Source organism: Acanthamoeba castellanii, assembly GCF_000313135.1.
Source record: "Acanthamoeba castellanii str. Neff unplaced genomic scaffold scf7180000084741, whole genome shotgun sequence".
Lineage (NCBI taxonomy): Eukaryota > Discosea > Longamoebia > Acanthamoebidae > Acanthamoeba > Acanthamoeba castellanii.
In genome coordinates, this window is record NW_004457702.1 from 665,086 (window position 1) to 690,276 (window position 25,191).

General features: G+C 57.1%; 5 protein-coding genes and 1 pseudogene across 5 annotated transcripts; 3 read left to right on the top strand and 3 right to left on the bottom strand.

Moving 5' to 3' along the window:
• Positions 1-883: 883 nt before the first annotated feature.
• ACA1_174310 lies at positions 884-6,950 on the bottom strand (annotated as a pseudogene).
• Positions 6,951-7,536: 586 nt separating this feature from the next.
• Positions 7,537-10,533, bottom strand: ACA1_174320 (NOL1/NOP2/sun family putative RNA methylase subfamily protein; the record flags this gene model as incomplete). The annotated part of the gene is given in 12 exon segments (XM_004356618.1): positions 7,537-7,840; positions 7,945-8,072; positions 8,087-8,115; positions 8,152-8,299; positions 8,440-8,584; positions 8,664-8,748; positions 8,841-8,981; positions 9,061-9,238; positions 9,339-9,547; positions 9,659-9,824; positions 9,910-10,113; positions 10,201-10,533. 12 exon segments carry the CDS (start codon positions 10,531-10,533, stop codon positions 7,537-7,539), a joined length of 2,070 nt encoding a protein of 689 aa, XP_004356671.1.
• A 235-nt stretch (positions 10,534-10,768) lies between these two features.
• On the top strand, positions 10,769-12,894 carry ACA1_174330 (the record flags this gene model as incomplete). The annotated part of the gene is made up of 9 exons (XM_004356619.1): positions 10,769-10,804; positions 10,890-11,049; positions 11,113-11,180; positions 11,281-11,411; positions 11,606-11,750; positions 11,886-12,137; positions 12,244-12,429; positions 12,506-12,742; positions 12,835-12,894. The coding sequence occupies 9 exons, from the start codon at positions 10,769-10,771 to the stop codon at positions 12,892-12,894; spliced, it is 1,275 nt and encodes a 424-aa protein (XP_004356672.1).
• Positions 12,895-13,138: 244 nt separating this feature from the next.
• On the top strand, positions 13,139-14,480 carry ACA1_174340 (the record flags this gene model as incomplete). Its single annotated transcript, XM_004356620.1, has 3 exons — positions 13,139-13,555; positions 13,648-13,881; positions 13,965-14,480. The coding sequence occupies 3 exons, from the start codon at positions 13,139-13,141 to the stop codon at positions 14,478-14,480; spliced, it is 1,167 nt and encodes a 388-aa protein (XP_004356673.1).
• A 135-nt stretch (positions 14,481-14,615) lies between these two features.
• ACA1_174350 (uncharacterized protein) lies at positions 14,616-15,364 on the bottom strand (the record flags this gene model as incomplete). Its single annotated transcript, XM_004356621.1, has 4 exons — positions 14,616-14,688; positions 14,805-14,979; positions 15,041-15,100; positions 15,163-15,364. The coding sequence occupies 4 exons, from the start codon at positions 15,362-15,364 to the stop codon at positions 14,616-14,618; spliced, it is 510 nt and encodes a 169-aa protein (XP_004356674.1).
• Positions 15,365-16,536: 1,172 nt separating this feature from the next.
• ACA1_174360 (DENN (AEX3) domain containing protein) lies at positions 16,537-24,917 on the top strand (the record flags this gene model as incomplete). Its single annotated transcript, XM_004356622.1, has 31 exons — positions 16,537-16,705; positions 16,809-16,888; positions 16,931-17,183; positions 17,295-17,409; positions 17,562-17,656; positions 17,786-17,871; positions 17,968-18,096; positions 18,200-18,349; positions 18,456-18,534; positions 18,658-18,765; positions 18,897-19,145; positions 19,261-19,622; positions 19,835-20,014; positions 20,097-20,192; positions 20,305-20,611; positions 20,772-20,906; positions 20,975-21,234; positions 21,333-21,548; positions 21,681-21,821; positions 21,979-22,175; positions 22,228-22,358; positions 22,446-22,546; positions 22,674-22,763; positions 22,859-22,981; positions 23,063-23,170; positions 23,296-23,409; positions 23,580-23,735; positions 23,865-24,046; positions 24,147-24,381; positions 24,510-24,618; positions 24,736-24,917. 31 exons carry the CDS (start codon positions 16,537-16,539, stop codon positions 24,915-24,917), a joined length of 4,938 nt encoding a protein of 1,645 aa, XP_004356675.1.
• Between the last annotated feature and the right edge of the window lie 274 nt (positions 24,918-25,191).

Consider the following 25,191-nt stretch of genomic DNA (forward strand, 5'->3'; position numbering starts at 1 on the left):
CAGTGACTATCTTGGCCTGGTTGTGATGGGTGACATTTTGGAGGTTGAGTGGTTGCAATCTGCTGGATATTTGTCCTTTTTGGGAGGTGGCAGTTGGAGATCAGGTGGTTTGATTACCACTTCAATGAGCTTAAGTGTAGCTGTAGGTCTGGTCTTCATCCTGGTGATGATGGACCATAGCTTCTTCATCAGTAGAGCACCTTGGAGGTCTACTGCCAACAGGTTATGGACCCACACTCCATCACAGCATGAATCAAGTACAATCCCATCTCATTCTTCTCAAGAACAGCAACAACTTCCTGAGCAACTCCTTTCCTTCCTAGAGATTACATCACAACTGACATTGCTGAGTAATCCTCCTAGGTGGTAGCTGGGAGATAAGCACACATGTGCATGCATGCTTGATGACCTCCAGGTGATGTTACTTGCCAATGTTTCCCTGGTACAGCTGAGCGTGCCCAGCAACTTCACACCACACCTCCACTAAGTGGACCAAATCAGTACTTTCCAATGACTTTGGCCATGAGATGGCGAACCCAGATTTTCACGACCATGTACACAGACCCAACATTTTTTCACTTGTGAGCCCTTATTTTTTACCCGTGCTATTTACCAAAGTGCGTACGGAGAGTGTGGTCTTTTTTTTTCGCAGTGATATGCGCCTCCTCTACCAGCGTTGTATCTTTCCCTCTGGATCCATCATAGGTGCACTGTCGTGCTGGAGTGATGGGGAAAGCGAAAGGGGCCACCCCAACTCACCTGCCCAGCCATATTCACCTTGAAGAAGGCTGGGGCGTGTTCTGGTTCGGTGATAGTTTACACTCAGTTTGTGACAAATAAGTGGCTGATGGTACACAACGGTTGCGGGCATGAGCGTGATCGATCAGCCCCGAGGGCCGAAGTCGTCGAGGAAGAGGGAGGAGGTGATCTTCTTGGCGGGGGCGGCGATGATCTCCTCCACGCGCGGCAGGTCCGGCATGGACATCGAGGAGGTGGGGGCCACGTTCCTCGGGCGCGGCGGCACGATGGCCGGAGTCGGCGGGAGTGGTCGCTCCGCCTCCTCGGCCTCCTGCTGATACGGGGCACGCCCCGGCACGTCTTCGCTTTCCACGTCAAAGTCGTCCTCGTCGTCGCTGATGGCTTGGCTGCTCGCGAGCACGCAAAGAAAACGATGATCAGTGATGACAACTCGCGACAGAAGTGTGTGTCGTGTTGTTGCGTGCGTGTCGTGTCGTGTCGTGCGGGGTCAGGACAGGGGTGAACACGCACAAGTCTTCGCGGTAGATGGAGCTGCGGCTGAGGCCCGATGCCGAGGCCGGGGAGGGGATCGCCGCCAGCGAGGGCGAGGGCGGCGCCACCAGTCGGGGCGACGATATGGACCGCTTCCACCCGAAGAAGCCCTTCTTCTCCTCTGCTATGTATGGCCCACCCCACCCAACCGATTTACCAACCAACGACGATCACCGTTAGACGCGGGGCCGAAGGGCACACACAACACGACACGACACGAGCGCACCGGATTGGAGGTTGGTGAGGGAGTCCTTGCGCTGCCTCTGGCGGATGATGAAGCTGCCGCCCTTCTTCCGCTCGATCTCGGCCTCCACGCCCTCTGAGCTCACATCATCGCACACACCACACACACACACACACACACATACACACACACATCAGAAATGGTGTCCACTCTCAACGTTCGTTGATTCTTCGCACCTTTCTCGAGTTCCATGCGGGCCTTTTCGGCCGACACCTCCTGGAGCTGGAAGTGCTTGAGCGAGTTCTTGATCGCCGTCACCCAATCTGTGAAGCGACACACATGACACACACGACACACACGGCACGCGTTGGTCGACTCGCCGCGAGTCAGCCCAGCCCAGGGCGGGCGGGCGGGCGGGCGGGCGGGCGGGACGGGGAGCAAGCGAGTGTGGGAGCTCTCACCTCTGGCGTCGGCGGCGATGGCGCCGAGAGTGAATCGCTCACGCACCCGCACGGCCAGCACACCCTCCTTCTCCACGTCCTGAATCTCGAACGCCTCCAGCCCTGCCGTTTGCCGCCACGTTCCGTTAAGTCGCCCACCGCACACGACGGGAGCAAGCGGCACGCACCTTCGACGGTGCCCATGTTGACGAGCTTCATCTCGTCGAGGCCGATGTTGGCCAGCAGGTTGAAGCACGACGGCTTCCGCGTGTCCTTCCGCATGTACTTGGGCTTCTTGGGCTTGCCTGCAACCCCCCCCCCCAACGTTTCGCTCCGGGACGTGAGTGGCGTTGGCGAGCAAAAGAAAGAATTGCACGAAGGCACACGACACACACACGACACGACACGACACGACACGACACGACACGCGTACCGATGAGGATGACGTCGGTGAGGAGCCACATCCAGACCTTGTCCTTGTTCTTCGAGTTGAGCCACGTCACCGGACCTTCACGCACCAGCTGCCTCCCGGGCGCCACCAACTGTGCATCATTGATCAAGTTGGAGAATAGATGAGTCCTCGTCTGCCGCGTATGTACCATGCGTGCGTGTCGTGTGTGCGGCGTGGAGTTGAGTTCGTACAGCAACCCCGCCGAACAGGGAATCGATGGCGACCAGCTCGCTATCCTCCAGAGTCATCTGGCTGTCGGCCCGCGACCGCATGATATCTGCAGCAGCAGCAGCAGCAGCAGCAGGATGCACCCCATCAGCCCATCAAGCCTGCAACGGACTGTGTGTGTCGTGTGTGTCATGTGTGTTTGTGTCGTGTGTGTCGTGCGTGCGGCGTACCGGAGCCGCGGGGTGACGACGTGGGCGGCGCGGCAGCGGAGGGTGCGTAGAAGGAGCCGGGGCGCTGGATGATGCTGCCGGACTTGCGCGGGGAGAGGGGCGAGGCCTCGCCCTCGTTGACGCGCTTGCGCTTCTCGTGGAGGAGGTCCTTCTGCAGGAACTCCTTCACGAGCTTGTTGACGCTCAGCACCCACTCCATCTTGGCCTCCGTCGAGCCCATGCCCAGCGTGTACGAGTCCTTCACCTTCACCACCGTCATCCCGTCCTTCTCCACGTGCTCCACCTCGAACGCGTCGTACCCTGCCGCAATCGTCAGACCACTATCGCCACCATCATTGTTGACGACGACAATCATCAGAGCGAGCGGCGACGAACCCTGGAGGGAGGAGAGGTTGATGAGGCGCAGCTCGTCGAGGCCGACCTTGGCGACGGTGGAGAAGCAGGAGGCGGTGCGGCGGGACTCCTGGAGGTGCTTCTGCTTCTTGGGCTTGCCGATGAGGAAGAGGTCGTTGAAGAGCCACACCCACACGTCGACGGGCTTGTCCTTGTTCTTCCCGCTCAGCCAGGCCATCTGCGTGTCTCGCACCAGCCGGCGACCGTTCGCGATCAACTGCGGCCGACGTCACGTGCCGACGTCAGCACGTGCACGAGAGCGTTCGTTTTGCTGAGAAAGAAGGAAGGGGAAGAGATGAACGAGGAGTGAGGGAGTGTGTACGCCGACACCGCCGAAGTAGACGTCGATGGTGGCCAGCTTGCCCTCTTCTTCGGCCGACGAGCCCGTCTGCTTCACCAGATCGAACACTGCGACGATACACACGGCCAGCCCCGGGGTCAGCATTCCCTCAAAAGGGGGTTGTTGGCGTCACAGCCGCTCGATGATTGGCGCATACCAGACATTTCGCGGGAGAGCCCCCGCGGGGTGGCCGGAGACGACTTTCCGTCGTGTTCTGTCGCAACGGAAAAAAGGCAACGAATCGGATGAGCGCATTATTTCGGTGGAAAATGATTGGCGAGGGGGGTGAGGAGGTACCGAGCTTGGCTTCCGTCTCGGCCTTCTTCTTTTCGGCGACGAACTCCATCTGCTGGAAGTGCTTGATGATGTTCTTGAGGCCAAACATCCACTCGGTCTTCTGCTCCACCGTGGGCAGGCCCAGAACGAACGACTCCTTCACCTTGGTCACCTTCATCCCCTCCTTCTCCACCATCTGCACCTCGAACGCCTCCACACCTGCTCGAGCCATCGCATTCGTCATGATAATAATAATAATAATAATAATAATAATAATAATAATAATAAAACAAAAGCCAACGGAAAAAGAAAAAGAAGGCGGTACCTTCGACTGTGGAGAGGTTGACGAGGCGGACCTCGCCGAGCCCGACCTTGGCGACGACGGTGAAGCAGTTGGTCTTGCGCTTGCTCTCCTCGAGGTACTTGGACTGCTTGGGCTTGCCCAGCAGCACCAGGTCGTTGAACAGCCACACCCACACCTGTCCTCCCGCCAGGCGCTGTCAGTTATAAATGATTGCAAGACAATAATAACAAATGCATACTAATAATAATAACAACAATAATAAATGCAATAATAAATAATCACATTGGGCAGGTGGGCGTACGGGGTTCTTTTCCTTGCCCTTGACCCACGTCATGAGGCCCTCCCGCACCAGCCGGCGCGTGGGGCTCAGGAGCTGTTCGGAGTCAAAACGATCGAGGTCAACAATAGAGGAAAATCAAACAAAGTTGGTGCTAGGCGCGGGCCTGGACACATACCTCGATGGCTTCAAAATAGGAGTGTATCTTGACCACCTGGTCGCGGGCCGCAGCTTGCCTCGCGCCCTGATTGATGTAGGTGACCACCTACATACATTGAAATGTATATACACATTTATATATATATATAGATATATAGATATATATTACATGTATGCACATGATTCGCGCGTGAGAACTCGGCAAGAAGAAGAGAAAGGAGGGCAAGGTGCTTTTACCTCTCCAATCTTCCGCTCGGCGAGGGTGAGCTGGGGATAATCCTCGTGGGTCTCCGGAGTGTATTTCACCAGCTCCTGCACAAGGAAGGGGCCAAAAATACCAACACACACACACACACACACGACACGACACACGACACACACGACACACACACACGACACACACAACGGAGGCGGGTCAGCGTTCGGACCGGTAGCATGATAACGGGGCAGATGGGGAGAGCAGTGTAGTGTATAACGTACGCGCAGGAAAAGCGGGTATTTACAGATGCGTTGTACGGGCTGCGCCAACATTACAATTCAACCTCCTCCGGTTAGTAGATGATCATCATCACCGAGGAGGATTCAAGATGGTCTCACCTTGATGAGGTAGTCGTTGAGATTGAGTCCGCGACAGGCGGCATCGCCTTCGGCCAACTGCGTGAGCGGGTGAGTTCATGTTTGCGCGAACTAGAGCGCGCATGTATGAGGGAGAGGAGGAGGAAAGGGTAGGCCGTACGGCGAGGAATTTGCGGAAGTTGGAGTTCTTTTTGGCCAGCTTGATCTTGGTGTCCACAGCTGTCGGGTGATTGGAGCAGTAAATAGTGTACATCTTAAAATAGTCCGCCTGTTGGCACGCACGTCCATTATTAATATTATTATTATTGGTCAGCAGCAAGCAAAATAGAGAAAACGAAAACGAAACTTGAGCACAGTACCAGCTTGGCGAACACGTCGCCGATGGGAATATTGGCGGAAGGCGTGGAGAGCTCCGACACCTTCTTGCTCAGGTTCTGGTTGAACTCCCTGCATGCATGTGCGCGCCAGTCAAAACCATCGTTGTGGTCACGTGCATGCACGGCACGATTGATTGTCGTGACAGCCCGAACGTACATGTTAACGCCGAGCAGGAGCTGCATGTTGGAGAAGATGGTGTTGATGTCGGCGTCGTTCAGGATGTTGGACATGCGCAGCGGCGTCATGAACAGCTGCACGCCACCAGTGGAAAGCGGAGAAAGAAGAAGAAGAAGAGTGAGTGAGTGAGTGAGTGAGCAAAGACGTAGATCGTCGACATGCAAAGCGCGGTAAAGAGTTTTGAGGTAGTGAGAGTCACGAGCTAGTTATTACCCGGATCACGACTTCGAGATCGTGTATGTAGTCCTGCTCTGTTCTGATGATCTCGTTGATGACCTCCCTTCGCATGCGACTCTCCTTGTCCGTGCCTGCAGAGACAAGGGCGGGAGGGGGGATCACGAGAGATGAGAGATGAAAGCAGAACCACCCGTCGACCCGTCGATCCCTCCGCTCGAGAGGGGAAGAAGTTACGGTCTCTCCAAAATTTGGCTAAATATTTGAATTTTGTGTTCGCGAGCGAGAAGGCCACCAACCACTCACCTCCCGCCAACGAACTAACTAACTCCATTTCTCGTGGAGATAAAAAGAGAACAAAACATGTTGGCCAACAACAACGGCTTGGTTTCTACGTTGTTGTCGAGGCCAACGCGGGTCACAAGGGACCTAAAAATGAGTCCTCATTCGAACAATAAATATATGAAAAAAAAATGAAAAACGACAACAAAACGAAGAGAGGGGGAGAGGGGGGCACCGTCGGACGACGAGGGCGAGGGGACAGCGGGCGGCGGCTTGGCCGGAGCAGGGCCGGTCGGCGCCGAGCGGGGCGAGGGCGGCTTGGGGAGGTGCCCAGGCGACGGGGCCGCCGAGCGGGGCGAGGGCGGCTTAGGAAGGGAGCGCGGCGAAGTGGAAGATGAAGATGTCGAAGAAGAGGAAGAAGAAGAAGATGAGCTCGAAGTGGAAGGGGGCGGGGGCGTGGGACGAGAGGGGGGAGCGGTGAGAGCGGGCGGCGGCTGGAGAACGACGGCCGAGGCCGCCCCATAGGCCGAGGTGCCGCGGGGCGACGGGCGCGGCGGGACGGCCACGCCGCCGTTCGAGGCCGAGAGCGAGGGAGGCGGGCCGCCGCGGGGCGAGTGGAGGAGCCGCACGCAGCGGGCCGGGAAGCGGCCCAGGCGACCGTCGAGAGCGCCCGCCCACCAGCCGTCGTCGGACTGGGCCACGACCGTCACCTGCTGGCCGGCGCGGAGGGTGAGCAGGCCCCCATCGTCGTCATCTCCACCTCCTCCACTTCCACCTCCTCCTGATGCTGCGGCGATGTCGCGCGGGGAGGGGGTGAAGTCCTCGACGACGGTGGCGCGGGCCGAGGTCATGCACCAGGACCCCCGCGTACCCGCCCCCGCGCTCTTCATCGACGCAGACGCAGATGCGCCATTTCCGTTTCTCGAGTTGTAGGCCGTCGCCATGACTCTCTCGAGATTTATATGGATTTATCTTCTCTTTTTTTGTCGATTCTTCTTCTCTCCGCCTTCGTTCTGGAATGGATGCAAAGAAGAAGGGGTTTCTTCTTTTCTACTTGTCACCTCCTTGCGCAATCCTGTGTGCGTCGTGTGCGTGAGATATTTTACCTTGGCGTGTGGTTGTTGCGGCAAGGTCACCGTTGCGGCCCTGGTAAATGAGGCGGATATTAATTAATGGTCGACAGGAAAGGAACAGCACGCCACTTTTTTGGTTTCTTGGCGGAGAGGGCACCGTTGCGGTGCTCTCACTAACATCCGGTGGGGGTAGTCGCTTCAAGGCTGCCAAGCCTTGTTTGATACCACCCAGCTCGTCGAGAAATCGTACGAAAATAGTTTGGGCTCGATAGCACCTCACACATCACCGGCGGTGAGAGGGGCGCGACATTGACGAAAAGGTTTGAATTGTTTGTTTGGCGTTTATGTGGGAGACAAAAAATTTCTACTTGCCGCCGGTCATCTTCTTGTTGGCGCCCTTCTTGCTCCTCTTCTTCTTGGGCGACTTCTTGGGCGCATCGGTCTGGGCCTCAGCCTCGGCCTGCTCCTCGGCGGGCTGCTCGCCCACGACCTCGGCGACGTCCATGCCATCGACCACCGCCGCCTCCTCCTCGCCCTTCTCCTCCTCCTCTGCCTCCTCCTCCTCCGGCTTGGCGGAGACGTTGGCCGGGATGGGGACCGGCATGTTGTCGTACTTGATCAGCTTACACACAAAGAAACCGTCCATATTGTGCGTGTGCGGGTACACTCTGTGTGTGCGCGCGTGTGTGCGGTTGTGCGTGTGTCACGGTTAGCACTCGAGCACAGTAGGCCGTCGAGATTGGGGGGGAGGGAGAGAGAGAAGAGGTTGTACCGGACAGCGTGCTTGAGGCTGGGGTGGAATTGCCGGCTGCCGATGCGCGTGAAGCCGGGCTTGCCGAAGGGCACCCCCGAGGGGACCACCTTCACCGCTCGCTTCTTAAGGGCGTAGTCGACGACGGCCTGCCGACGTGTACGCTCACGAAGGTGAGAATGATAACAAATACTGAGGAGGAAGGTGAGAGAGAGAGAGATAGGGCACCAACCTCGTTCTCCTCGATGAGGATGGAGCAGGTCGAGTAGACGATGACGGCACCGCCCGAAGAGTGGCCCTTCATGTCGACAGAGTCGATGGCCGCCAGGATGAGCTCCTTCTGGATGTGGGACATGCGGTGCACGTCGCGCTCGTCCTGTGGTTATCACACAAAAAGAAAGAAGAAGAGAAGAGAGCCGCACACTAATTAGTGACCAGGAGAGTAAATAAATAGATACCTTAATAAACAAATAAAAAAATAAAAATAAAAATAAATCGTGTTTGGTGCGGCGTTACCTTCTGCGTCTTCACGGAGGGATCCTTGGAGATCACACCGGAGCCCGTGCACGGGGCGTCGAGGAGGATGCGGTCGAAGCCGCCCATCACGCGGGGGAACATGCGTCCGTCATAGTTGGTGATCACCGTGTTGCGGATGCCCATCCTGAAGAGGGTCCATGGCGAGATGAGTTTCACTGCGTGCGTGCGTGTCGATGCGTGCGTGCCCAATTAACTGTGTTTACCTGTGAACGTTGGCGACGACGGCCCTAACTCGCTCGGAGTGCTTGTCGTTGGAGAACAGAACACCGGTGTTCTTCATCATTTGGGCTGGACGAGGGAAAGGACAGTAAAAAACAAGATATGTAAATAAATGAATCGATCGTCGCAACAACAACAACGAAGAAGAAGAAGAAGCGCACCGATGTAGGTAGTCTTGCCACCGGGAGCGGCGCACATGTCGAGGACTCGCTCTCCGGGCTGCGGGTCGAGGGCCAGCACGGGAATGAACGACGAAGCGCTCTGCAGCATGTACTGCCCCGTCAAGTACTCGGGGGTGGCACCTGGCGTGTGGTGAGCGGGGGGGGGAAGTGAGGATCTCCGCTCGCTTCGATGGAAAAAGCCGGCCGAGTGGTGCAGTACCGATGGGAACGGGCGAATCGTAGATCTGGAGGCCGACGTTGGACCACTTGGACAGCGGGTCCAGGTTGACGCCTCGCTGGATGAGGGACTGCGCGAGCTCCCTTCGCCTCGTCTTGAGCGTGTTGGTCCTGATGGTCAGCGGGCGCGGAGCCTCGTTGGCCTCGAAGAACTCCATCGCCTGCACGACACACGACACACACAACACGGGTGACCACAGATTAGCGATCACGATCACGATAACGAGATCTCGGGCACAGGCGACGATCGAAGGGACGCACCTCGTTGAGGGTGAAGAGGTTGAGGATCTTGGCCACCATCCACTCGGAGTAGCCGTAGTAGGCGGCGATGTCGTGCCTGAGCTGGGTGAGGTACTCTCGCCTCTGCCTGCCCGGCTCTCGCAGCTTGCCAAAGTTGTTCAGCACTCGGAGCACCTCGTGCATGTGAGTGCGCACCGCCTCCAGGTCCATGCCCATCAGGCTCTGCATGGCTGTGCACACACACACACACACACACACACACAAACCGCACAATCACAGTCAGATTGTAGAATGCAAACCGACACGCATGATCGTAAACAGTTGACGGCCGAACAACGTACGCATGTCGTTGGCATCGTCTTCGCCCTCGTCCTTGGGCGGGAGGATGGGCATCTCGCTGGCCTCGTCGTCGTCCTGGACGCTGTGCTGGAACTCCAGCGCGGAGAGCGCCTCGTCCTCCTTCTGTCGCTGCACGATCTTCTTGGACTTCTTCTCCACTTCGAGCTCCTGCAGGCCAGCCGAAACCATCGGTCCGTCAGCCAGCGCGTGGGTGGAGTTGGAAGGAAAAGAACGAAGAAGAAAGAAGACGAACCTCTTCGTCGTCGCTCCCACCAAGGAATTCGTCGTCCTCAGCACCGTCGCTGTCGTCGCTGTTGACGTCCGCTCCCTCGACGACTTCAAACTCACCGTTCTCCTCCTGCTCCCCATCGTCCTCTTCCTCCTCTTCGTCTTGTTCGTCGTCCTCCTCCTCGGCCTCCACCGACTTGTTACCCTTCTTGGCCTTCTTCTCTTTCTCCTATCGGCGTAAAGCGAAGAAGCGATTAAATGAAAAATTGAGATTTGAAAACAAAAAATTGAGATTGAATGAGCAGCAAGAGCGTACCAGGAGCTGAAGGAGCTCATCTCCCTCATCGCTTTGCTCTTCTTCCTCCCAGAGGCTCTTCTTCGCTTGGCCAGTGACGCTCGTCTTCACCGACTTAGTCAAAAGGTTCTCGGCTTCATCGTCGGAGTCGGCATCGGCCTTCTTGTTGTTCTTCTTCCCCTTCTTCTCCACCTCATTGGCCTTGCCCTTGGGTGATTGCTGCTTTTGCGCGGGCGATTTGGTGACGGGCGATTCGACCTTCCGCTGCTTCTTGGCGGGTGTGGCGGCCTTCTCCTGCTTGGCAGGCGACGCAACTGAGGTGTTGCCACTTCCTACGCTCTTCCTCTTCGGCATCTTCAACCACGAGCTCTACTCTAAGAATCCAATGCAGGCAAAGAGCGATTGGAGATGCGCCGGCAAGATCGTCTCCGCAGCGGAAAGAGTCTGGAAAACCGGAAAAGGCCGCGAACGCTTGCATTCCTCGCATACTATACAATGCCGACGTCGACAGCCCCCTTAGCAATAGAGCCATTTTTTCTTCGGTGACTTTTTCCCTCGATTGTGATTGTGAGCGGCCAGGCACGCCATCATGCCGGCTTCCGCCATCTTTGTGCTCGATCTAAAGGTGGGACGTGATGGCTGTCTTCTTCTCTTGTGTCAATTTGTTCGTTTTATTCATTTACATTCCTTATATCTGTGACAATTCGCAGGGCAAAGTCTTGCTGTGGCGGGATTACAGAGGCGATGTGCCGCTCAACATAGCTGAGCGCTTCATGAACATCATCATGGCCAAAGATGAGCAAGATGTTCGGCCGATTTTCGAAGAGGATGGAGTAACCTACATATATGTCAAATACAAGAACCTGTACAGTACGTGCCCTCATCTTCTCGCTTCTTCCACTTTGTTGAGTGTTAATCCTGCCCTACAAACAGTCATGACGGTCACGAAGCACAATGCCGACGCCGCCATGCTCTTGATTTTCCTCTACAAGCTCATTCAGGTACTGCCGCACAATCGCAAAAACAATATCGTCGCCTCCTACCATCAGGTGGCCTAACGTGAGTGCACCTTTTGAATGTTGCATACCGCCTTGAGGAAAGGTCTTCACGGCGTACTTCCAAGAGCTGGAGGAGGAGAGTTTGAAGGACAACTTCGTCATCATTTATGAGCTTCTCGACGAGATGATGGATTTCGGGTATCCACAAGCCACCGACGCCCAAATCTTGCAAGAGTACGCCCCCCCCTCCACCACGTGCCCCGTTGTTAGTCCTGCTTCGTTTCGCTTCTTCTCCTCTGGCCTTTCTTCTTCTTCTTTGTGGAGACGGCCATCGCCTTTGCCTTTACTCGAGTAAGAAGAAGAAAAACATTCTACACGTTTAGCGCCTTTCCTCATCTTGTGCTGACCGGTGGTTGATGTTGCGGCAGGTTCATCACACAAGAGTTCTACAAGATGGAGCAGCAGCCTCGTCCACCGCCCGCCCTGACCACGGCGGTGAGCTGGCGCTCGGAGGGAATCAAGTACCGAAAAAACGAAGTCTTCCTTGACGTCATCGAAAACGTCAACGTTCTCGTACGCCTTTCGCTCTCCCTTGCCTCAGTCCTCTGCTGCTGCTGTGGCGCGCGCGCGCGTGTGTGTGTCGTGTGTGGGTGTGGGTCGTGTGTGTTGTGTCGCTGTCGAGTGCTGACGTGGGCAGTTGTGGTGCAGGTGGCGGCCAACGGCACGGTCCTGCGAAGCGAGATCGTGGGTAGCGTGCAGGTGAGGTCGTACCTGAGCGGCATGCCAGAGCTCCGCCTGGGCCTCAACGATCGCGTCCAGTTCGAGTCCAACGCGCAGAGGTCGCTCAAGAAGGGCGCCATCGAGATGGAGGACGTCATCTTCCACCAGTGCGTGCGCCTCTCGCGCTTCGACAGCGACCGGACCATCTCCTTCATCCCGCCCGACAAAGATTTCGAATTGGTTCGTTGCCCTCTTCGTCCAGCTTACGCCTCTTGAAAGCTGAGTTCTTTCTTCTCACCAATCTCGCTCGCCATTTTTTTGTGTTTTGTGTTCTTGTCGAGGGCAGATGTCCTACCGTCTCAACACACAGATCAAGCCCCTGATTTGGGTCGAAGCGATTGTCGAGTCGCACGAGCGCTCGCGCGTAGAGTACCTCGTCAAGGCCCGCTCACAGTTCAAGGCCCGATCGACGGCCAACAACGTGGGCATCTTCATCCCCGTGCCTCCCGACGCCGATTCGCCCAAGTTCAGGGTTCGCGCAGTCTCGCACTTGTCGTTCTTCTTCGTCGTCGTCATCATCTCAACTCACACGCTTTTCCTTTTTCCAGGCCAACGTGGGTACGGTCAAGTACGTGCCGGAGCGGGACGCCATCCTGTGGTACATCCCCAAGTTCCAGGGAGCGCGCGAGTACCTCATGCGAGCGCACTTTGGGCTGCCGTCGACGACCAGCGAGGACCTTGCGCAGGCCAAGCCGCCGATCACCGTCAAGTTTGAGATTCCTTACTTTACAGTATCCGGCATCCAGGTCCGCTACCTCAAGATCATTGAGCGCTCCGGCTACCAGGTGCCCACCTCCAACCCTTCAACCTTGTCGGTCACCGCCTTTGTCTTCTCCGCTTCTTGCCGAGTGCTCACGCTTTGTCCTCCTCTGGCCAGGCTCTGCCGTGGGTGAGATACATCACCAAGAGCGGCGATTACCAGCTCAGGCTGTCGTAGACGTTGCTCCCCTCCCCCCTCCCCCGCTTCGCTTCTCATTTCTTCGCTTCAACACGAGATGTCGTTGCCCCCTATTTGTTGTGTGTTTCCTTTATTTTCTCTTTCTTTATTTTCTCTGTTCGTTTCACTTGTTCTCTCTCCGCGCCAATCGCAGCAGGCCTGCGTGTCCCTTCGTGAAAAACAACGCAGGCAGGAGGCAGAACACAGAAGAAGAAGAAGAGGAAGAAGAGGAGGAACGAGAAAGATGACCGACTCGTCGAAGGTGATTGTGTGCGACAACGGTACGGGGTTCGTGAAGTGCGGCTTTGCGGGTAGCAACTTCCCGGCCTCTATCTTCCCGTCGATGGTGGGTCGGCCCATCATGCGCTCGGAGGAGAAGGTGGACAATGTGGAGATCAAGGACATCATGGTGGGCGACGAGGCGTCCAAGCTGCGCTCGCAGCTCCAGATCACCTACCCGCTCGACAACGGCATCGTGCGCAACTGGGAGGACGCCGAGCACGTGTGGAACTACACCTTCATGGAGAAGCTCAAGGTCAACCCGCGCGAGTGCAAGATCCTCCTCACCGAGCCCCCCATGAACCCGCTCGCCAACCGCGAGAAGATGGTTCAGGTCATGTTCGAGAAGTACGGCTTCAAGGCCGCCTACATCGCCATCCAGGTATGTTGTTGTTACATTCTTCCTTCCACCGTTTCACTCATGGCAACGTGTAGTGCGGAGGAGATTAACATTTTGAACACCTCATCACGCAGGCCGTGCTGACCCTCTACGCCCAAGGTCTGTTGACGGGCGTGGTTGTGGACTCTGGTGACGGTGTGACGCACATCGTCCCCGTCTACGAGGGCTTCTCGCTGCCCCACTTGACCCGCCGACTCAACGTGGCCGGCCGTGATGTGACCCGCTACCTCATCAAGCTCCTCCTCCTCCGCGGCTACGTCTTCAACCGCACCGCCGACTTCGAGACCGTCCGCCAGATCAAGGAAAAGGTACTGCTGCCTTACGCCCCCCCCCCCCATAAGCAATCTTTTCCAACGTTTTCTCAAACTGTTGCTTGATTGGGCGCGACCAGTTCTGCTACGTGGGCTACGACCTCGAGCTGGAGAAGAGGCTCGCGCTGGAGACGACCACGCTCGTGGAGAAGTACACCCTGCCGGACGGCCGCGTGATCCGCATCGGCGCCGAGCGCTTCGAGGCCCCCGAGTGCCTGTTCACCCCGGCGCTGGTCGACCAGGAGAGCGTGGGAATGGGCGAGCTCGTGTTCGACACCATCAATAAGGCAGACATCGACACGCGCGCCGAGTTCTACAACCACGTCGTGCTTTCGGGTGGTTCGACGATGTACCCGGGCCTGCCCTCGCGCCTGGAGAAGGAGATCAAGCGCCTCTACTTTGAGCGCGTGGCGAAGGGCAACAAGGTGTCGATGCAGAAGTTCAAGTGCCGCATCGAGGACCCGCCGCGCAGGAAGCACATGGTGTTCCTCGGCGGTGCCGTGCTGGCCGAGATCATGAAGGACAAGACCGCCTTCTGGATGAACAAGTCCGAGTACGACGAGCAGGGCCCGCGCGTTCTCCGCAAGTGCTTCTAAAAAGATAGGTCGACAACGGACAAAAAAGAGTTGTTGTAGTTTGGAGTACTTCTATTAAAGATGTTGTTGAAATGATCATTGCTCTTGTCGTCAAGCAGAGGCGAGGTCCCGTATCAGTTCTTCTGCCTACCGTCGTCAGGCGAACCAGCTCGAATCGGGCGTCTTGAAGGGATCCGTGGTCTTGTGGTCCGGGTTCATGTCGTCTGAACTGCATGGTTGGTGGTGCAATGGCACGACGAGGGGGTCAGGGCGATGGGAGAGCGGTGATGGAAATGTGGCCTTAGGCCGGGTTGTGTTTGTTGTGGCGCCGGAAAACGTACTTACTTGCGGACGTCGGTGGCGGAAGCGTCGGAGTACTCGGCGCCCTCCTTGTAGAGCGGAGTGTCCTGTTCGAGGCTGACGCCCTGCCGGTTGCGCTCGTCCTTGATGTCCTTGTCCAATCCGGTCTCCTTGTTGAACGACGTACCATCCATGTTCTTCATCTTCTCTTTCGTGCTCCCTGCACGTGCGTGCTGTGAGCAAAGCAAAAGCACCCGACACCGTGCCTGCACAGAACGTACGAATGTCATCCTTGCCGTAGGAGCTGTCCCCCTCGCGCTGGTCCATTCTCGGGGCCACACCTGGACCCATCGAATCCAAAGTTGGTGAGGGACATTCCACGGACTGACAGGTGGGGGATTACCAGCAGCAGTGTCCTGAGAGAGGGTGCTGATGGGGCGGGTGTCCTCGTCGGCGAAGCGCTTCTCGCGGGTGCTCTGTGGGTTGAGGTCCTGCACGGGGTCGCTCACAATGGAGTCCTTTGTCTTGTCGGACCGCCAAATGCTGGCGCTTCTGCAGCCGCCCAGCAGCCTTGCAGCCTGCTGCCCGCCCAGCCCTGCATTCATCACTCTTGTGGCTCTTCTCATCTTCTCTTGTGGCACAGTTTTTCTTTGTTGGTAGTTTGGTTGGAAGGCGGGTGTGGTGTAGTGTGTTTATTTAAAGTGGGACACCCAGGGGCTTAGAGGGAATGTGACCAGAAAGTCATGGCTCCATGCTGATTTCCTGCTAGAATTGGGGTGATATTTTGTTGGAGTTTCTGACTCCACAATCCTACAGAAAGAGCTGGTGGTGTATGAGCCCACACAAACCCTTGAGGATATTCTCAGTCAACAGCAAGCTCATGTGAGCTCTGGAGAGTTGGAGAAATGGCCAATGCCAGGCAGACACTACACTTTGTGTTCTGCCACCCCACATGTGGGGGGGGGTGTGCTTACTGGCTAGTGGTTGGAACATGGTAGAGGTATGACACTGACATAACCAAGCATGGCTGCCTCACATCTTCTCTACATCAGCCAAGAGCATCAGAACAGTGGTGACATCAGCTAGCTATCTCACTGTGATGAACTACTACTTATGGGCAATGTGGCTCTCCTTGAATGCACATTCCTCATGGGGAGTTAGGTGGCAGATCTTTGGTGTCCAGTTTTTGCCAGTTGGTCAGGAACCTACACACAAGTCAGAAGTCAGGGGTGGTGTATGGTGTGGTGTGGGCAGCACAGTCATCATGGCAGTGTGTTCAGCACAATGGCTGCAGGTACATTCAGTGCAGCAGTGGATTGGCATGGCAATCATTGTTGGGCTGGTCAGGCACAGCCCCTGCATTCCTGTGAAGTTGGTGTCTTGTTGAGCCCTACAGCAAGCAAAATCACAGGACTGTTGACGCACTAGGAGCAAGAAGAAAATATTCAGGAAAAGGAATAAACGAAAGACGATCGACTTGCCAAGAAGATCAGAAGATCATTGGCGTACAACATAACGTTGGAGGTGAAGCGCTGGTAAGGACATCAGTCCGTGTGGGCAAGCTCTCGGCACCCAACCGAAAATGATGGCTGATACAAATGGAACGTTTGCGCCCGCAAATGCCAAATTGCACCCACCACAGCCGAGACCGCCCTACTCCTCATCTAATCCACCACCTCGCCCTCCTCGTTCGCCTCGCGGCGTAACATCCACCACTCACCATGCCGTACCGACACATCTGCATCTGCTCGATGCTGAATCTGCTACGGGGGCGATGATGACGACGCCCATTGGCGATTCGACGGAATCGCCCCTATCGTCGTCTGTTGACATCACCGCTTCTTCGTCGTCGGTGGGACCCAAGCCGGGGGTGACCTACCCCCGATTTCCTCGTCTGGCCGAGTACTTCATCGTCGTTGGCGCCAAGCAACCCCTCGCCCTTCTCGGTGCCCGCCCACCTTTTCTCCATTTCTCATTTTGCTAATTTCTGTCCACAATCTTTTATTTGTTTGTTAATCTTTTATTTATACAAAAAAATAACGTTATCAGAGGGGCCTAGCACGGGCGAGGTGTTGGACGTGCTGCCGCGCCCGTCTGATGATGACAACCCCATCGGTGGTATCTCCATGGTACGCTCCTTTTGCACCCTTCTTCTTCTTCTTCTTTCCCAGGCGTGGTGGTGGCTGGTGGTAGTCGTGGTGGTCCAGTGTTTTGCTAACCTGCCTGGTGCTTGCTTGGATGGGGATGGATGGATGGATGGATGGATGGAATACACCCAGTTTTGCTTTCCCGATGGCGTCGCAATGAAGTTCGAGGAGGACCCGGTCAAGTTTCACACGTTCGTGCTCACCGGCCTGCTGGGCGGGCGCCTCTACGGCTTCTGCCTCGTCTTCCCCGAGCGCCACCTCCTCCCCGCAGCTCCCCGTACCGCCACCGCCACCACCTCCCTCGCTTTCGCTTTCGGTTTCGCTCTTTCTTTTTGTGCTCACTCACATTCGGGATTGGGATCGACACCAATCGACACCAACACTACAGCTGGACCGCCGCCGCCCGGACACAGGCACTGGCCGAAGTACGGCTACGTCTCCAAGTGCCTGTGCATCGTCTCCCAGAAGACCTTCATGAACACCTTCAAGCGCTATCTCGCATCGTACGCGCCCTCCCCTCCCCTCTCCACTTCGATGCAGAACATCGAAGTTGGGCTTGTTGCTACGTGTGTACCATCAACCACTGACCCCGTTGTGTGTGTGTGTGTGTGTGTGTGTGGACTCGGTGACGACAAAAAACACCACAAACAAACAGACTCTATCTCTTGAGCAAGGACGTCGAAGGGCTCACCTTTCCGCTCGAGTTCCACCTGGCCAACCTCCTCCTGGAGACTCCTGCCCCAGCTCCAGGTCTGTGCTCTCTCTCGCGCGCGCGCTTGGTTCCTCCTCGTTCCCGCTCTCTTCTTCATCTTCTTGGGGGGGGGCATGAAGATATCTTCTGACCTGCTTGGGGGCTTGGTTGGCCTTCGGCACCACCAGGTCGGATCGATGTCACGTTCTCGCTTCCCAACAGCCCCGATTTCACGTTCTACCAACCATCGCGACACGAGTTCCCTCTCATCGACGTACGCGCTCTTCCCTCGCACCGGTCTCCAATTCACTTTGGGGGGGGGGGAATTGCTGAACGTGGTTGGTGTGGATTGTGTCAACAACTTGAGCAGTTCTCGCTGCGAAGCTTGTTCGAATGTTTGGAGGTTGAGCGCATATTGCAGCTCATCCTGTGCATGATGCTGGAAAAGAAGATCCTCCTCTACTCTCGCCACACCGCCCTCCTCACCATCGTCACCGAGGTACCCCCCAAATCGCTCGTATTCTTATTTAATTCTTATTTATTATTTTTTATTATTGATATTATTGTAGCGTTCTAGATAATATATTTATAATTATCTGTAGGGCGTCAGTGCGCTGCTGTATCCGTTCAAGTGGGACCTGGTCTACGTGCCGCTCCTGTCGCGCTCGCTGATCGACCACACGGAAGCACCCACGCCCTTCGTCATGGGCATGCACAGCTCCTACCTCGCCGACATCCCCTCCAACAGAGAGGTTCGTTTTCCGTTCTTGTGCCACCGCTCGTGTGCGTGTCGTGTCGTCGTGTCGTGTCGCGCTGGCGCCGGCAGTAGCGCTGACCTGGTCCTGATCTCTGGCGCAGGAAATGGTGTTGGTCGATTTGGACCACAACCGATTGGAAACGACAGAGGTGCTGCCCGAGTTCCCCGCACGCGACAAGGGTACGCCCAGCCCCCCCCCACCAATGCACAGTCGCGTTTCTTGAAGAGTGGCTGGCTGCACTTCCTTTGGTCACTTGAATGACATTGTGGTTCCAATGCGTCGCGTGCGCATCAATTCACCAGGCGAGCTGATCGAGCGGCTCATGACCCACATCCACCCGGCCCTCGAGACCATCGACCTGGCCTTCCCCGCCATGTCCGCCAACAACGTCGAACTGGAGCGCACGCCTGGTACGGCTTCCTTCGAAGACGCGTTCTCTACACTGCAATGCCCGAGATTCTGTTGTGTGTGTGGCTGACACAATCACCAACGACACGCAACACGGCATGCAACACGACACACGACCCCGACCCGTGCGCAGAGCGGTGGACGGCGTACCACGAGAAGCGAATACGAGCGTCGTTCTTCATGTTCTACGCGGACCTCATCAACGGCTACCAGTTCAGCGGGGACGGCAACGGCAACGCCGACGAGTCCTTCATCGCCGTCCAGCCCGACTCATCGAAGGAGTTCTTCGAGAAGTTCTTCGGCACCGAGATGTGGTACTCCTTCGTCGAGGAGCGCAAGAAGCACGGCGACGACCTCTTCGAAGACTTCATCAACTATCGCGGTTCCTCACCCCGCCTCTCTGCTCTCGCTTGCTCCGTGCTCCTGACACACGACACGACACGACACAACCAATGACACGACCAACGACACGACCAACGACACGACACACACCGCAGAGGAGCGAGCGACGCGAAGAGGCAAGGCGAACGTTGCGGACGCGGGGAGGGAGCGGCGGCGAGAGCGGGAGAGGGAGCTGGACTATCTGATGGACCGGTTCGGCAGCGGCGGCGGCGCGTGCACCCACGTCACGGTGCCCCGGCCCTCGTTCGCCCACCTCGCGCCGGAGCGGGAGGAGGTCGTACGGCGCATACTCGACGAGCGCCGCGCGCAGGCCCGCGCCGCGGCCGAGGATGAGTCGTGGAGGCGGCGCCTGGAGGAGTGGAACGTCGAACGCAAGCGCGCCCGGGAGATCGAGCGCGAGCGCGAGAAGGAGCGGCTCATGAACCGCGAGTCGCCCAACGGTTCCGGTGGATTCACGGTACAATCACCATTTTTGTAGAACTACAATAATCTCATTTTTTATAACAATCATTTCATTTCTGAAAAAAATGGCTGACAACTATTTTCTCATGAATGATAGGATGCATTCCAGTCGCCACTCTCGGTGCGTTGTTCACGTCGCGTGTGTGCTGGCCTCCATTGATTTTAGGCTAACACGAGTTGTTTACGCGGTAATGTAATCTAATGCAGAGCTCGCCCACCCGACAGAGGGCCAACTCGCTGCAGCAGCCCACCACCACGGGGATGGCGCCCCAGAACGCGCCACCGCAGTATCTGGCGCCCACACCCCAGCGCCAGGCCGCCCCGGTCTCGCCTCGCTCCGCTCGCGTGAACACGCTGGCCACTCCGCTGAGCTCCTCCCATCCCGAGGTACACCCCTCCCCCCAAGCCATCTTCGTTCTTCTTTCTTTCTTCTTCGTTCTTCTTCGGCCAATCGTTTTGCTTGACACAGAGGGGTCCCTCGCCGAGGCCCAAGTCGCCCAACGGCGCGATGGGACCCAACTCCGGCCCGACGCCTCCACCCCGCATTAAGAGACCCCTCACCTCCGTACGCCTCCCCTCGATCGCGATGAACTATACATCTATCTATATCTATATATTTCTATCTTATACACATCTATCTATCTATACATTGTTTGGTTTTTTGTTTATTTGTGAAGGGGCAGGCGCTCTCGACTCCGCATCTGTTTCCGCTGCAAGGCCGGAAGGACATGCCGCCGCCGGCCACCCCCGGCGGCGGCGGTCGGCCGGCCCAGCCGCAGCCGCTGCTGGGCGCCAGCCGCACGCCGGTCCACTCCACCTCGCGCCAGCGCCGCGACATGCTCGAGCACATCCACAAATCGCAGAAGGAATTCGAAAAACGCGAACCGACCGACGCCGCGGGCAAGCGACCGCGGCCGTCCTCCATCAACCTGGGTGTACAGCGCCGCGGCCACCGCAGGAGCAAGTCCGTCGCCATCGTTCACAGTCCGTGCTCCCTCCTCTTTATGGAATGTGGCGGCGCATGATGATGGCAATGGCAATGATCGCGATCTGTGCTCACAATGGCCTCGTCGTGCACGCGTGTGCTGATGGTGTGCGTGACGAACGTGTGTGTGTGTGTGTGTGTGTGTGTGTGTGTGTGTAGCGACGAGGTCGGCGGGGTCGTTAGACACGACGGACCTGGAGGGGCGGGGCGAACTACGCGTCTCCAAGGAGGAGAGCGACCTCAACAGCTCCACCGGGAGCGACTTGGGCGAAGGCAGCGAAGACGACGAGTTCGGTAAGCGCCGCACGACACGACCAACGACACGCACACGACGCGGCGCTGGCTAACGCTTGTGCACGCAGGCTACGATATGGAAGAGGAGGAGTGCAAGGAGGAGGAATCGGACGAGGACGAGGAGGCGGTGACGCTCGAGGAGGACGCCAAGCGGCCGTGGTCGTTCCCGCGGCTGGCCCAGGAGGTGTTCGACGCCTTCGAGGGGCGGTACGACCAGCTGGTCGAGCAGCTGTCCCGCCGCATTGCCGCCTCCCCCGAGATCGCGCAGCTCTACATGCTACGCGCCCGCCTCTACACCGAGCTCGGCGACCCTCTCAACGCTCTTCGGGTTCGCTTCCACCACCTTCTTGGCACGCAAAGAAATTCGCTGATGTATCTGCGTGTGTCGTGCCGTGTGCCGTGTGTCGTGTTGTGTGTCGTGTGCAGGATCACGACAAGGTGTGGTCGTTGATGTACGGGCACGCGCACGTGATCGCGGAGAACAGGGAGCTGATGAAGGCCCTGTTCCCGCTCCTCGACGAGCAGCAGCGCGAGGAGGCCTCCAAGATCGGGACCTACACCGAGTCCCAGCTCTCGCACTTCATCAAAAAGTGTGAACACGAGCACGAGCACGACGACGACGATCGCGAGGGTGACGACAAGGTTTGCTACGCTCACTCGCTCGCTCGCATTCAGTCCTGCCCGGCACGTACAGCTTTTGTGTCGACTGGCGGTTGACTCTGGCGCTGTGTGTGTCGTGTGTGTCGTGTGTGTCGTGCGGTGTGTTCCGTGTAGGACAAGTCGATGCTGGATTCGCTGGATCGTTCGTCGGGCGACATGTTCGATAGCACCAATTCGCCCATCAGCCCGCGGGCCAAGGGTGCCGCCACCTCCAACAACCCCGCTGTCATCACCATCGCCCCGCCTCCGCTCAAGGTTCGAACCGTCATAGCACACGCAGCACACACTCGATACGCGCGCACGCGCGCGCACGCGCGCGCGCACACACACACACACACACACACACACGAAACGCGTACGCCGCACACACTCACGGACATGCGGTGGCTAACGAAAGCTGATGCAACACCAGGATGAGAGCGACGGGGAGTGGGAGTACAAGGTGTACGTGGGGAAGTTGGTGAGCGCCCTGCCCGCGACCAAGAAGATCCACCGGAGGGAGTTCATTGACTACGCCGTCTCCGTCAACCTCTGCCCCGACGTCTACGACGCCAAGATGCACGCCACCCACCCACCCCGAGATCCACTCTACACCATCGCATTTTGGGCGTGTCTGAAGAATGTGAAATATTTGCGTTCCGTTATTATTATTATTTTGCAGATTGTTTGCGGTGCTGACGGCGACGAAGAAGGCGGCCCCGAGCAAGTTCATCCTGCCCAGCAAGCTCGTCAAGTTCGTCAAGACGGTGCAGGCGACCTACTGCCAGACCGTGAGCTGGATCCCGCGCCTCGGTACCCGCTTCCCCTCTTCTTCTTCGTAGCTTTTCTCCTTTTCTTCTTGTCTTTTCTCCTTTTTCTCATGACTTTCTCTGCCTACAGGTCGAGGAGAGGTGGTCCTGCGGGTGTCGTCGAGCAGCGTGACCACCACATCGGGCGCGAGGGGCTACATGATCCTCACCAACCACCGCCTCCTCTTCGCGGTGCGCCCACCACCTCCATTTTTATTTATTTTTTTTTATATATATATGGGACATATTTATAAATATTTGAAGATTTGTATGTGATACTACTTATCGCAATTCCTCACTCACATATAAAATCTTGCAGCCCAAGAAGCCGTCCAAGAAGGAGGACGATCAGAGCAAGAGCAACTTCCTCCTGAGCAACATTGTGAAAGTGGAGCGACACAACTTCAAGGTGGGTCACAACATGTTTGTTATATTGTTATCGGTCTTATGTTCTCGGAGGCTCTTGTTTGATATTATGCGTATGTTTGTATTCCGCCGCGTTAGATCTTCATACCGCCGGGTTTGCCCTGCCTCAACATCCACGACCGGACGCGCAATTACGAGACCTTCTGCTTCCTGTCGTGGGTCGAGCGCGACATCTGGATGTCTTGCCTCAACGAAATGCAGGTACGCGTACATCACACGACACACGACACACACGACACACACGACACACGAAACCTGATTGCGGTTGTGGTGGGACAACAGGTGGCCTACGAGATTGCGATCGATCTGTCCGACCCGCGTATCATCTGCCACACCGCACATCGCCTCATGCTCAGTGAAGCCATCTTCCGCATCAAGAAGCGATACGTCGTACGTTGCGCACGCACCCACCCTCGAATAACTGAGCCCCCCCCCCATAGTTCACACCCCCGCTAGCGGACCGGTTACTTATTAATGACTCTGATTGGGGGGGGGGGGCAAATCAATGCGTGCAGAGGAATCTGTTCGCGTTTGCAGACTTTACGTCGCAGTCGTTCTACCAAATCGCGAAGCGGCTCGAGGCGCGTGGCATTCTCAACACCAGCCACTCCTGGGACATCAACCAACCCGTACCCCTCCCACAGCCAACCATGCCCTACTTTTTGTTGTTGTTATTATTATTTATTGTTATTATTTATTGTTATTGTTATTTAGCTCGCCTATTATTTTTGTTATTGCCTTTATTGTTGAAATTGTTTATCATTTTTCTGATTATTGATTGGGTGTTTGTCGTCAACAGGTCCGGCATGCATGCGCTGTCTCCGAAGATCTGCTCGGGGCCATCGTGGCGCTGTTCTTCGCCCACGTCCTGCCCGACGGCCATCAGGTGGACTTCAAGGCGTTGGCCGCCTCGCCCGACTTCCAGCGCTTCGAGGAGTCCAGCGCCGAGCTACAGGTGCCCCCCCCCTCTCGACCAACGACACGACCAACGACACACAACACGGCATGACACGTGACACTGACGATAACAACACACCGCAACGCGATGCACAACACACGCAAACAGAGGGTGAATCTGGCGCAGTTGAGTGCCAAGGAGCGTACGGCGTTCTTCATCAACGTGTACAACGTGCTGGCCATCCACGGGTTCGTGGTGACGGGCTTCCCGCGCTGCCAGCTCGATTGGCGCTACTTTGCGCGCACCGCCTGCTACGACATCGCCGGCCTCCCCTTCTCCCTCGACGAAATCCACCACGGCCTCCTTCGGTACCCAAGCCCCTCCCCTTCTCCTCCACCCCCTCCACACCCCCGCTGACATCGCACGTTGCGTGTGCGGTGCGTGCGGTGTGCGTGTGCGCCCGAACAGAGGCAACCGGGCAGGCCCGTGGTTCTCGAAGAAGCGGTTCACGGACGACGACCCCCGGTTGCAGTACACGATCGAGCGGCCGGACTACCGCGTCCTGTTCGCCCTCTCCATCCACTCGTACTCGTCGCCGTGCCTCCGCCTCTACGACGCCGACAACATCGAGGTCTGGCTCAACCTCGCCACCGAGGAGTACATCTCCTCCAACGTGCAGATCCTGCCCGCCAAGGACCGACAGGTTATTCCCCCCCTTCCCTTCCCTCTCACCTCGCTCTACCCATGCGTGTGTCGTGTGCGTCGTGTCGTGTGTCGTGTGTGTCGTGTGCGACAACAGTCTTTGCGATGCTGACTGGGGTGTGTGCGCAGCAACAGCAGCTGATCCTGCCCGAGATGCTGCGATGGTACTACAAGGACTTCCTCGAATTCTCCGGCGGGGAGGCCGACACCGACGCCTCGCCCCCCTCGTCTTCACCCGGTTCGTCCCTCCCCGCCGAATAGTTGGTCTTGGCCTCCTCTAATCGGCTGCGACACTCGATGTGTGCATATGTGTGTTGTGCGGTGTGTGTGCGTGCGTGTGCGTGTGCGTGAGCAGGGCCGTTGGGCGGTGCGGGCAGCTCGAGCCTGACGGGTCTGCTGCGGCGCGTGGTGCTGCCCTTCCTGTCGGGCGGGAAACGGAAGGCCCTCCAGACCCTCATGGCGAGCGAGGGCGCCCCCTACGACGTCAAGTGGATCTACACGTGGACGCCCTCCCCCAAGCCCTTCCGCCAGCTCTGATCGAAGCCGTTTTTTCTCTCCCTCTTCTCTCCCTCTTCCCCCTCCGACACATCGCGCCCGACACCCCGAAGCCTCTAGAGAGGCCCTGGAGAGGCCCTGGAGAGGCCCCGAAGCCTCTAGAGAGGCCCATGTTCCTCGACACACAAATAGAATATGTAACATATTAAGCTTCTTTTATTGTTGTTGCGAAGGACAAAGGTGGGTGCGGTACCTTGTTGCCTTGTAATGCCAAAGCAAAGATTGGCCAAGCTGACATGCACGTGTGCGACGAAAA